This window comes from Pollicipes pollicipes, unplaced genomic scaffold (genome assembly GCF_011947565.3).
Source record: "Pollicipes pollicipes isolate AB1234 unplaced genomic scaffold, Ppol_2.1 Scaffold_4002;HRSCAF=4701_pilon_pilon_pilon, whole genome shotgun sequence".
Taxonomy (NCBI): domain Eukaryota; kingdom Metazoa; phylum Arthropoda; class Thecostraca; order Pollicipedomorpha; family Pollicipedidae; genus Pollicipes; species Pollicipes pollicipes.
Window position 1 is genome coordinate 45,384,089 of NW_023596420.1, and position 12,951 is coordinate 45,397,039.

General features: G+C 58.9%; 1 protein-coding gene across 1 annotated transcript in view; it reads right to left on the reverse strand.

Annotated features, from left to right (window-relative positions):
- LOC119093289 (protein Aster-B) overlaps positions 1-11,739 on the reverse strand; it is a 30,735-nt gene extending 18,996 nt beyond the window's left edge. Inside the window, exons 1-7 of the mRNA XM_037216224.1 lie at positions 11,611-11,739; positions 10,610-10,693; positions 10,140-10,293; positions 8,873-9,071; positions 8,508-8,614; positions 7,614-7,790; positions 5,758-5,901 (exon numbers count right to left, since the gene is read on the reverse strand). Of these exons, the coding sequence (XP_037072119.1) occupies positions 5,758-5,901; positions 7,614-7,790; positions 8,508-8,582 (396 nt within the window). The 5' untranslated portion in view covers positions 8,583-8,614; positions 8,873-9,071; positions 10,140-10,293; positions 10,610-10,693; positions 11,611-11,739. The remainder of the gene's footprint in view (positions 1-5,757; positions 5,902-7,613; positions 7,791-8,507; positions 8,615-8,872; positions 9,072-10,139; positions 10,294-10,609; positions 10,694-11,610) is intronic.
- Between the last annotated feature and the right edge of the window lie 1,212 nt (positions 11,740-12,951).

The following is a 12,951-nucleotide window of genomic DNA, read 5'->3' on the forward strand; positions in this document are numbered from 1 at the left end:
GGACTTCGTGCCCCGACCGCGTCCGACGGAGCGAGAACGGACACAGCCCAACTGCCTCGGCACACGCCATGCCGCGTCGGCCGCGCCGCACCACGGTGACAACTCGGCGCAAAGCGGCCGCCGAAAGGACCAACGGCGTTGGATACCCTGCGCTCGGTCATATTCGTACTCTGTGACAAATATGAATGAGTAAACTCTGCCGGAGTTGACACGGGCGGATACAACGGCGTGACCCTCCCAACACTTTGTTTACACTCCAGTCCACACGAGTGATGTTAGCTGGACTAAAGGACAAGCCAAACAAATTGGAATACGTAGACGCAGCGTGAACATCGACTCCACCATAACGCGCAGCAGCATCACCCACATAAGAGGCAGCGCGTCAGGCACCAGGACGTGCATGCGGCACCGCAGCACAGGTCGCAACGCACCGGTGCCTGCCGACCGGCGCAGAGACTGGCCCTGAGACCCCCAGACACCAGTGTTAAGACTGACTGATCCCCTGCCGACTGGTACAGAGACTGACTGGCCCCCGCCGACTGGTACAGACTGACTGGCCCCCGCCGACTGGTACAGAGACTGACTGACCCCTACCGACTGCCACAGAGACTGACTGACCCCTGCCGACTGGTACAGAGACTGACTGGCCCCTGCCGACTAATACAGAGACTGACTGGCCCCCGCCGACTGGTACAGAGACTGACTGGCCCCTGCCGACTGGTACAGAGACTGACTGGCCCCTGCCGACTGGTACAGAGACTGACCCCGACGACGAGCGGCGGCATCATCTGGAGCGGCGACGGCCCGGCCTCGGAGGGGCGGCGCGCGCCAGCGCCGGCGCGTCCTGCACTGGCGGCCGCCGGCGGCCCACTGGAGTGGCGCCGATGACGGCGGCCGGCCGGCGCCACGGACGGGCGCGCCGCGCAGCACACACCACCGTGGGGGTTGCCACTGAGGGCCGGTCGCCACTGAGGGACGGATGCCACTGAGGGCCGGTCGCCACTGAGGGACGGATGACACTGAGGGACGGATGCCACTGAGGGTCGGTCACCACTGAGGGACGGTCGCCACTGAGGGACGGATGCCACTGAGGGACGGTCGTCACTGAGGGACGGATGCCACTGAGGGACGGATGCCACTGAGGGTCGGTCACCACTGAGGGACGGTCGCCACTGAGGGACGGATGCCACTGAGGGCCGGTCGCCACTGAGGGACGGATGACACTGAGGGCCGGTCACCACTGAGGGACGGTCACCACTGAGGGACGGTCGTCACTGAGGGACGGATGCCACTGAGGGACGGTCGTCACTGAGGGACGGATGCCACTGAGGGACGGATGCCACTGAGGGTCGGTCACCACTGAGGGACGGTCGCCACTGAGGGACGGATGCCACTGAGGGCCGGTCGCCACTGAGGGACGGTCGTCACTGAGGGACGGATGCCACTGAGGGACGGATGCCACTGAGGGACGGATGCCACTGAGGGACGGATGCCACTGAGGGCCGGTCGCCACTGAGGGACGGATGCCACTGAGGGCCGGTCACCACTGAGGGCCGGTCACCACTGAGGGACGGTCGCCACTGAGGGACGGATGCCACTGAGGGTCGGTCACCACTGAGGGACGGTCGTCACTGAGGGACGGATGCCACTGAGGGCCGGTCACCACTGAGGGACGGTCGTCACTGAGGGACGGATGCCACTGAGGGCCGGTCGTCACTGAGGGACGGTCGTCACTGAGGGACGGTCGTCACTGAGGGACGGTCGTCACTGAGGGACGGATGCCACTGAGGGCCGGTCGTCACTGAGGGACGGTCGTCACTGGGGGACGGTCGTCACTGAGGGACGGATGCCACTGAGGGACGGATGCCACTGAGGGTCGGTCACCACTGAGGGACGGTCGTCACTGAGGGACGGATGCCACTGAGGGACGGATGCCACTGAGGGCCGGTCGTCACTGAGGGACGGATGCCACTGAGGGTCGGTCACCACTGAGGGACGGTCGTCACTGAGGGACGGATGCCACTGAGGGCCGGTCACCACTGAGGGACGGTCGTCACTGAGGGACGGATGCCACTGAGGGACGGTCGTCACTGAGGGACGGTCGTCACTGAGGGACGGTCGTCACTGGGGGACGGCCGTCACTGAAAGCTACTCCAATGAGGGACGGCCGTCATTAAGGGACGGCCGCCACCGAAGGACGGCGCCCTCTGACGGACTGTCGCTACTGAGGGCTCCCAACACGCCTGGAGCAGCCTCGCCCCCGCCTCATCTTATCTAGTCCAGGTCTGCCTCACAGCGGGCTATAGTCTCCATCACATCGCTGAGCTGGCCGTCATACCGCCGGCGGGCGGCACGAGGCCGTGAACAGCAGCCTCTCCAGTGCGGCCAACTCCGGGCACAGGCAGACAGGCCGAGTGAATCCCTCCACTGAGCCAGGCCAATCCGAATCCGAGGCGAAACGGTGACGTCACCGCCCTCCGTTCGAGGCGAAGCGGTGGCGTCACCGCCCTCCGTTCGAGGCGAAGCGGTGGCGTCACCGCCCTCCGTCCGAGGCGAAGCGGTGGCGTCACCGCTCTCCGTCCGAGGCGAAGCGGTGGCGTCACCGCCCTCCGTCCGAGGCGCAGCAGTGGCGTCACCGCCCTCCGTCCGAGGCGAAGCAGTGGCGTCACCGCCCTCCGTCCAAGGCGCAGCAGTGGCGTCACCGTCCTCCGTTCGGGGCGAAGCGGTGGCGTCACCGCCCTCCGTCCGAGGCGAAGCGGTGGCGTCACCGCCCTCCGTCCGAGGCGCAGCAGTGGCGTCATCGTCTTCTGCCCGAGGTGAAGCGGTGACGTTTCATGCTCCGTCCGAAGCGAAGCACTGACGTCACCGCTCTCCGTCCAAGACGCAGCAGTGACGTCACCTTCTTCCGTCCGGGGCGAAGCGGTGACGTCACCGCCCTCCGTCCGTCGGAATGATGGGTTTCCTCGACGGCTACCCCGTCAGAGTCGTACACCATTCCAACGGCTAGGGCGTGGCAGCCATCCCGCAAGCGCTCTGTGGTCTGCAGGTGCTGCCTACGTATGACTATACCTGTGCGCCTCTGTCTACATAGCAGCCGCAAACTGACTGGTCTACTCAGAGTTCAGTCCGTAAACACGCGTGCGCGTGGGCGATCCCACCCTTGTCGAGCCTCGCTACATTACAGGGCGTCCCACAATGGGGCATACGATGTGATTACAGAGCGTCCCACAATGGGACATACCATGTGATTACAGGGCGTCCCACAGTAGGGCATACCATGTGACATGTCGGCATACCCCATACCGCGGAGTATGCGGCTTCGCCAGGCGAGAGGATCCGTCAGAGATGGGTCAGGCCGAGCGTCACACCCGCGGCCAGGAAGGCCCATACCGCTCCGCCTCATTGCACCTCCGGTCGAGGTCACCACGCATGCGCAAACCTGAGTATCAGCAGAACACGACATGACAACTGAAGTTGGCTGCGCCCAAAGCGAGGAGGTCTGCAACGAAAACCGCATGGAGCTTGTGGGAAGGGGCTATGCGAGCATGTATTATGGCCATATGTTATGACACCCGTAACACCAACAAAGCAAGGCTAGGGATATACACAGGAGACATCGCAACGCCGTGGAAGATTGTCCGTACGGTATTGCCAGTTGCGTGAAGGTGGCTTACTTTTGGCTACGTTCGTGTTTATCTTGCTCCCGACACGCCACGTCGTAAGTCTTCGGTGGTTTAAACACGTTCGGTCTGTTTGTCTGTTGTGGGTTAATCACGCACCGGGCGGCATCGCTTTCTCATTGAAATGATAATGTTAATTTTGCTTACTGCTGATTCCTTACGCTGCAATATTTCTACAGGGTTGGTACCACCCCGGACCCCACGGCCGGCGAATGCCGTACAGCGGACTGGATATAATGACGGAGGTTTAGGATTCTCCTAGGACTCAGGGAGTCGGGACTCGGGGCCTCTGCCAGACGCAAGGGCCCCTCATTGTTTCAGGGTCCCCGACCAATGCGAGTCGCGGGCCACGGCCCTGTACCTGCTTGGGAAATGGGCCCCAGGCCCAGACTGACTCGTCGCCGACTGTTCGGTACTGGTGGTGCATGGCCGACAGGCAGCTTCAATGGGCGCAAAGGGCCCTCTGACTGACATTTGGCGACTCGACCCTGCCGCCCGGGGCCGTCAATACGACCTCCAGCCAGCAATCCGGGACCCCACACTCGGTCCCGAGGGGGCCAGACCCCTAAAAACCCGAGTGGGGAGGGGGCGGGGACGTGCTCCCGCGCCTTCTCCCTGCGTGCGCCACTGCCTGGGAGCATCGCATGATAAGGAAGGCGTGGCGGAGCAAGGAGGGACAACCCCGCCCCTCGTTATTAAAAGCCGTGTCGACAAGCGACAATTTTCTGCTTGTTCTGGAAAAAACAAACTTGGAAACCTTTTTGACGCGACAAACCTCTCTAACACGCCACAAATATCAATGAACGTTGAATCTAAGGCACTCCACTCACTGGCCAGCCAGTTCACAGCTGCAGCGCATGGCCAGACTGATGGTGTAGGGCGCTGCCAGCCATACCGTGTCCCAGTCGTAAACATGCCGTCGAAACACACTAGTGCCAAGTGGCTGTCCGCGAGAACGACCGGTGCAGAATATATTAACGATTGTGATTGGGGCTTTACGACGCACTCAAAGCTGTTGGGACTCTACGGCGTGGCCTGCCCTTCATCCTGGCAGAAGTGGCGGCGACTGCGGGGAATTAAACCCGTTTGTTGCGGGTTTGGCGCGACTGCGGGGAATTAAAAACAAAACGCGCGTTTTGCGCGACCAAAATAGCCCACCGACATTCTGTGAGAATATCAGCATAACGTGGATGCATCACGCAAGTCCTCGGCCCATGTGACCTGACAGGGCGGCTCACACCCGCCCCTGGCGAAGCGTCGAGCTCGAGCCGTACCGGGGACTAGCACCGTCCAACCACGGACGAGCGCCACCTTCAATACGGGGAGGTAACACCTCGGCGGGGGCTTGGCGTTGGTTCTATACCGCTCCACCTCAGGCCTCTCCCTGCATCCCGGCACTGCGAGGGACGGGGTCGACCGAGGATGCGACACCACACAACAGCGCCGGCCGTGCATGAACCGCTACAGCTGCATTGCTTCACTGGGTGACACGATCGGGGTCTTAGCACCATGCCTTACTCAGTAAGGACCCTGCTCTCGAAGTCATCTCTCCTAACTAGTGAAGCAATAATGATTCCCCAATATGCCACTTGGCCGGCACCCAAATCCCGTGTTCAATGCGCAGACTGGGTGGGCACAGGCACGGCGCCGGACCACTTTACCCTAGCCATTCTCTTCATACCAACGGCACATCGGGAGACCGGCTCCGGTAGCTCCCAGGAAAACAACACATCGAGGGACGGGCTCCGGTAGCTCCCACGAAAACAACACATCGAGGGACGGGCTCCGGTAGCTCCCTGGATAACAACACATCGAGGGACGGGCTCCGGTAGCTCCCTGGATAACAACACATCGAGGGACGGGCTCCGCTAGTTCCCAGGATAACAACACATCGAGGGACGGGCTCCGGTAGCTCCCTGGACAATACATCGAGGGACGGACTCCGGTACCAACCAGGACAATATATCAAGAGACGGGCTCCCAGGTCAACCAGGGCGCCTCGGCTGGGCCAGGCAACGACACCTAATGGCTTGAGCGGCGCCGGTCGGCCGGGGCCGGCGCGGCGCGCGGCACTCACCCTGGCCGCCTTGCGCACGCGCGCCTTGTTGGAGGAGTCGTCCTCGGCACTGGGGTCGACGTAGTCGTCGTCGTCGCTGGTCAGACCGAGCTCCGAGCCGTACAGCTCATGCACCATCTGCCAGAGCTGCGAGGCCGACAGCACCTGTCAACGGCAGCGGGCGTTATCACCGCTACCGTCCGGCGGCGCTGGCACGTCCGCAGCACCAGTCAGCAACGGCTGGCATCGCTCGAGCCGTCACTACCAGACAGCTGTGGCGCACGCAGGCCGTCCTGTCCGACTGTGGGCGACGCTACAGGCACTTCCTCAGGGATAGCGCGTCCAAACACCCGTAACTGGTGCTCTGGACCGCTACTGCGCGTGCCGCCCCCCTCCGGGCAACATGGCGCCTAATGATCTAAGCAGACAGTCCCAACAAGCGCGGTTGTCATGGCGCACGGCAAACACAGCGGTCCACAGCACACGGCCCGTTACCAGGCAACGGCGCCAAACACAAGCGCCAACTGAAAATCTCCGGCAGCTATACGGGTCGCGACTGGGGGCTGCTCCCACGCGCACGGTTAGATGTCCACGGGATTCGGAGCTACCAGAAGGATGCGGCGCGCGTCACGAGCCGTTCCAGCATGCGGAAGACCGGTGAGTCCCACCGTCTGATCAACAAGGCTGCGCGCTGTCAGTGAAACGCGCTGACGACGCATCTCAACAGCCCAGCCTACACCGGCGGGACGGGTCGGGCGTCTCCAGTGTGACCGCACACTGGAGACACCCGACCCGTTCCGTGTGGCACACGCACACGCACGAGTGACCAGCGGACACATAAACAGCTTTCTGTAAATGAGTTTTCAAGAGAAAACGGTGTCGAGGGCTCCGAAAATTTGCTACGACAGTCTTTTCAATTAATGACCACGGGCCATATCACCATTTTTTTTTTTAAAGTGGGCATTAGTGAAACATGGCCGTCTTGATACCCCACATCCACAAAAAACTGTTTGGGGGAACTCTTCTAGAACGCTTGTTTAAGACTGATCTTCTCACCCCTTCTGAGAGCACAAGAGCTGTCCCTGACCATGACTCAAAAGAAAGGCAAGAGCATTGAAACGAGCCACACCAGCAGCGGCACGGAGGCCATAGCTAAGGGGGATGGCGCGGGACCATGAATCCTTGTCTTTGACCATGGATCCTGTCCTTGACCATGAACCAAAAGAAAGGCAAGAGCATTGATACGAGCCACACCAGCAGCGGCACGGAGGCCATAGCTGAGGGAGATGGCGCGGGAGTTGTGCTCAAGACATTCAGGAGCTAGCACACAGGTCGGAGATGCGGTGCTGATGTGGTGCGCACAGCCAGTAAGGAAGATGATGGCGCGAACCACGAAAATGGTCGCATCTTTGCCAAATACTTAAGTCCCCTACAAAGAAACTAAAACGGCTAAGTACAATCGCTCATAATGGTGCAATGTATGTGTGTCTCATTGGGGGCTTTACGACGCACTCAGCTGCTGAGGCTATATGGCGTCGCCTGCCTCTCACCCTGGCCGGAAGGGCGGGTACTGCGGGGAATTGAACCCCGTACCTCTGGTTTCCCAGACGCGCAGTAGCCAACAATGGTGCAATGTACTGCGGCTCAAGTCTGCACGGTGACATCAGTCCCAATCTCCACCTTCCAATAGTGGAGTCAATTAAAATGGGGAGGAGCCCCTGACAAAACGGCACGAAAAACACGCATGAAACAGGGCCATAATGAGCAACACATAGCGTGTGCACCTGAAACAAGCTCCCTGCACCCTGCAAACAACCTAGCCCCCACCCGCTGCGCCGCTGCGCGCTGTGACTGCACAGGGCCGCCGGCCGCCCCACCTGTTTATCAATACAGTTGCGCCAGATGTTCTCGATGTTGACGAAGGCTCGGTCGCGCGAGGCGAACGAGCTCAGCACGTACTTCTCGGTGGCCGTCTCCAGGTTGATGCCCGACGGGAAGACCAGCACGTTCATCTTGGTGATGGCGCGCACTTCCCGCAACGGCAGGCAGAAAGACTGCAGACAGAGCCGGCGCCGCCCGGTCACCGCCGGCGGGTGCCGCTGGGGGTACGAGTCGAGACGGGGCGCCGCCGCCCCTCTTACGGCGTCAGCTGACTGACACACAGCTCAGCCTCAGGATGAGGCCGCCTCGCGGGAGGGAGGGGTGCCATCACCGCGAGGTGTACGGAGCACTACGGACCTCGTAAGGAGTCGGTTGACGGGCACAGCTCAGCCTTAGGACTCGGCCGCCAGGCTGAGGGAGGGGTGCCATCACCGCGAGGTGTACGGAGCACTACGGACCTCGTAAGGAGTCGGCTGACGGGCACAGCTCAGCCTTAGGACTCGGCCGCCAGGCTGAGGGAGGGGTGCCATCACCGCGAGGTGTACGGAACACTACGGACCTCTTAAGGAATCGGCTGACGGGCACAGCTCAGCCTCAGGACCCGGCCGCCTGACTGAGGGAGGGGGGGGGGGGGGGAGGGTCATCACCGCGGGGTGTACGGAACACTACGGACGACTGGACTCGGTTCGACGCGTTGAGCGTCGGCATGACTGGATTTCCCGTGGTCAAAGTTTGTGGCGCGCCTGCAATAGGAGGCATACCTGGACACCCGCGAATGTGTCCGAATGCTTTCGCGCACGCATGTGGGAATGTTTCTAAGTCAGACTATCATTTCGTGTTACGGTCGTGTTTCGCGGTCACATATGCCTTCTTCGCTTCTCATCACTCACGACATTCCACTTGAAGATGTTGGAGGTGAAGCAGATGTAGTTCTGTGAAACGTACAGTCGGCCGTGGTAGATCATCTTGCCGACGTCCACCTGGGCGCACGAGTAGTCTGGGGCGCAGAACGTCAGCTTAAGCCACACCCTCGGCACAGGCTCATAACGCGACGTGAAAATCACTACCTTAAAATGCAGATGTTAGTGAAAAGCCAACCAAACACAGTCTCTCAAGAGCTTCACGATCATTTCACTCAAGATGATGTCAGCACAGGACCCCCGGTAAACGGAGACGAACGCGCGCTCGCCCCGGGGCGGCAGCACCAGGCTGGCACCGGTGGACGCGGGCTCGCGGCGGCGGCGGCGCCACCCACCGACAATGAGGCGCTCGTCCGGCGGAACGTCGAACGTGCGCCGGAAGTCGTCGCAGCGCTGCTTGTACGTGTTGGTGAGCAGGCTGTACCAGGGCGTGCGGCGCGCGCGCTTGCTGTCCTTGCGGCCCGAGTCGGAGGAGCGGGTGGACTCGGGCCGCGTCGGGGCTGGGGTCGCCAGGCTCGCCTCACTGCCCAGCTCCTGCCGACCGACGCACGCGCGGCCGGTCAGCGCAGGTGCGACAGCCACGGGCCCAGGCGCACATACAGGCACATACACAGGTATGTGCCAAGGCGCGCATACATGTACATACACAGGTATGGGCCCAGGCACGCACACAGGCACTTGCACAGGTACGGACTCAGGCGTGCACACAGGCACATACACATGCACGGGCCCAGACACACATACAGGCACTTACACAGACACGGGCCCAGGCGCACATACAGGCACATACACAGGCACGGGCCCAGGCGCACATACAGGCGCATACACAGGTGCGAACTCAGGCAGACACAAGCTCAGGTAGAGGAGCAGACATAATACAGGCACAAACACAGGTAAGGGCTCAGACAGAGGCACAACCTCAGGCAGATGAACAGACATGGAGGGAGATGAACAGACCAGATAAAGATGGAGGCAAAGGCACGGGCACAGGCACGGGCATGTGGACAGACACATTAGTGGATCAGCGGAGCCACATCCACAGACACAAGCAAAGGCATCAGCACGCACGCACGCACACGAATATGCACTCACACGTGCACCCACACACATAGTATGGGAAGTCTGCATACTCGTAGCTTACAGCAGATAACAGATCAGGGCGCACAGAGCGACACGGCAAGGCAGTGGCATCTGACGCCTGTGTGACTCAGTGATAGAAGACAAATCACTCGATCCTGTACAGGACGTGGGCTTGCATTTCAGAAGGTGTCGAGGCGACTCGATACGTTATCAGCTGACAATAAAGCGAGATAGTCAGGCCGCCAAGGCCCGGGGCTCTCCTCATGGCCATGCACGTCACGCGGAGATCGTCTGCCGTTGTTCGGGAATGCGAAGAAAGGATAATCTTGTGTATCACCATTGCTTTGCTGCGCGGTCCGGTAGTTTGCGGAAAGCCCCACGAAGAGCACGGCCTCTGACGTAACGGCCGCTCCTACGAAATACGTCACCGCATCTGCCGGCCACGGCCGTCCTGCGACGCCGGCGGGCGCCGGCGCAGCGGCGGCGGCGGCGGCGGCGGCGGCGGCTGCCTGCGCGGCTCACCTGCCTGCCCAGCTCGGCGAGGCTGGCGTCCGAAGAGCCGGCCGGCCGGTCCGGGCTCAGACCCGGCTGGCCGCCGCCGCCGGCACGGCCCAGCAGACCGCTCGGCGTGTGGCTGCTGTTGGAGCGCTGCAGCGGCGGCGCCGTGCCCTGCGACCTGGCCGGCGCACAGCAAAACACGCTGCACTGGGTGTGTGGCACGGCCGGCGCCGTCGCCGCGCGGGTCACGAGCGCGGCGACGAAAAGTTGCGAAAAAGCGCGGAAAAGTTGGGCCATTGGCGAATCATACCGCATGAGAAGCCGAGGCCTGCATCCGTGAGAAAGCGGGTCCATAGCGTTCGTTGTCGCGTCTCGATAAAGCCTCAACATCCTAAATCGCGTTTCAAATGGCTGATGATGTCAATAAACACTATCAGATCATGCTGATTAATGGTAAAATAGTACAACACAAGCCACCAGTGCGTCGCACTTACCCATTGGTTTCATGCACGGGCAGATGTGGGGATGATACCGCCTGAGAAAGATTCTCCACGGATCTGGCCGGGCCAAGCTTAGACCTGCAGATGGAAGGCAATGGACCTCAAGAAATCTTACGAAGTCATGCAATCTGTGCCCACTCTACAAAGCATTCATCATAACAACAGGCGAATATCACTGCGGCGAAAACCGATTGGACACCACGGAGACCAATCTCCATCACGAAGCTCAAAGGTCATGAATGATAACTTTTTATTTTCCTCTGATGAGAGCATCCCCCTGCTGCGCGCCAACTGTGTGAGTGAGACACTTCGCGCCCGCAGCCTGTGCCTCTTAGGGGCTGCCCATTGAGCCTACACCCTCCTTCAGACACCTGCATAAGATGGATGCCACGGACATGCTGTCATGCACCTCTGTAGAGAGTAGGATGAGTGCAGACCCTGCTCAGTCCTGTGCACCATGCTGGGGCTCCATGGTGTCCACACCCAACACCAAGGTTTGGCGAGCAATGGATTCAAACCTAATCGCGTATCAACTGAATGTTACAGAACATGAGGCAGAATCGATTTTGCGGGTGAGATATGGGACTAGTGGTCGTTTCTCTCTTCCTACCCAAGCTGGGCTTCACTTCATGGTCTGACAGCTGGAGCATGCACTTTGGTTACATTTAGGTATGTAATACTATGTCTACTTAGGCCAACAGCATGTAGCACTTTTACAGCATGCTTTGTGCATCTCATCTTATGTGAAACCACCAAATATCATGCAAGATCCATGCTGTACAACCATGCCAAATTATCAAGCAATACTATGTTTGATGTGCAAGCCAACATATGCACAACCAACCCAGACAAGGCATCTGCCCCACAATAATGACTCCAGTTGAAAGCAATTCCATTGAAACCAACTAAAGATTTTGGCAACAGGTCTTCCGCTGGAGTACGCGCGTGACGTCCTGCTGCCGGAGGTGGCCTCGCCGCCGGCGGCCGCTGCTCACCCGTCGTGGCGCGAGGCGGCGCGGCGCAGCCTCTCGTCGCGCGTGTCGAAGAACACCTCGCCGTCGGGGCTGCTGTCGGCGCTGGGAGGCTGGCAGCTGAGCCGGGGCGGCTCGGCGGCCGGCTCCTCCTCCGAGCGGCGGCCGGCCGACATGGCGCCCAGGCCGGCGGCGCTGGCGTTCGGTCACTGGCAGAGACGGTCGGCCCGGCGCTGCCCGGCGACACATAGCAGGCAGATCAGTGGGGCTCATGGAGATCACAAGTGTTACACAGGTGACCAGCAGGCGCAGTGGCAAGGGAGACAGAGGAAGCAGCAGCTCAACTGAAGCAGAATGGCTCCAATGACTTTAACCAATGACAGTTATTGATGCTACTGCTAGAGATACATGTGATTTTTTTACTGATGACAAAATGTCAGTTTCTAAAAAAAAAATATTATAATCATGCAACATATGCTCCAAGAACTCTACTACAAAAAAACAAACACCAAGCACAACTACATTCAATATGTATGTCACTATGTCTTTATGTGCTATGCATGATTACATTCCATGACAGGTATGTCCACTCCCACATGGCATAGTTAAAAATCGATGTGAACTGAAACCAAGTATGGGTGACAACATTTACATGCCTAAAAGTAAATTACTACACCAAAGGGCATGTGATTCAAAAAGCAGGGTACCCAGAGCCACCCAATGTTTCATCCATCTTTATAGGCTTAATAAGACAAGAAAACCCTGCAGAATAAAAGCTATGGAGTACAGGGATATATACCTATACAGTGCATCCTAATTCATCTTTCCTTAAAGTTTGAGTAAGCACTTATCAGGAGGAAACTGCATCACACAAACACATCTTTTCAACTGTTACTCATGATTTTCAACTTTCACACATGTCTAGCCAAACACATCAGGAAGGAACAACCTCACTGGTAGCTGCACCAGAACTACCATAAGTAACAATATCAAAAAATGCATAGCTCTCATAGTCAGTCAGCAAGGTATGTTGGTCAGGATGCCCACAATATGTGTGAGGCAGCTACAATGCCAGACATCTGAAAAATCACTCATGCCCTCACATCTTGCTGGCACATATCCAAACATTACAGAAATGTAAACTAATTGCAGACTGCAAAAAAAGAATGGTATGCTGAACATGGGCATGATATTGCTGCAAAAATCTCAGTGCATGCATGTGATATGTTTTAACTCTCATAATTTGGTGCATGGTCAGCACAAGCTTAGTTGCATAGGGCCAATGTTTTGAGAAGTTCTGTTGTTGCAAAGGTAGTTTCAGGCAATACCAATATGATTTTTTCACAAAAAATATGATACAAGCTT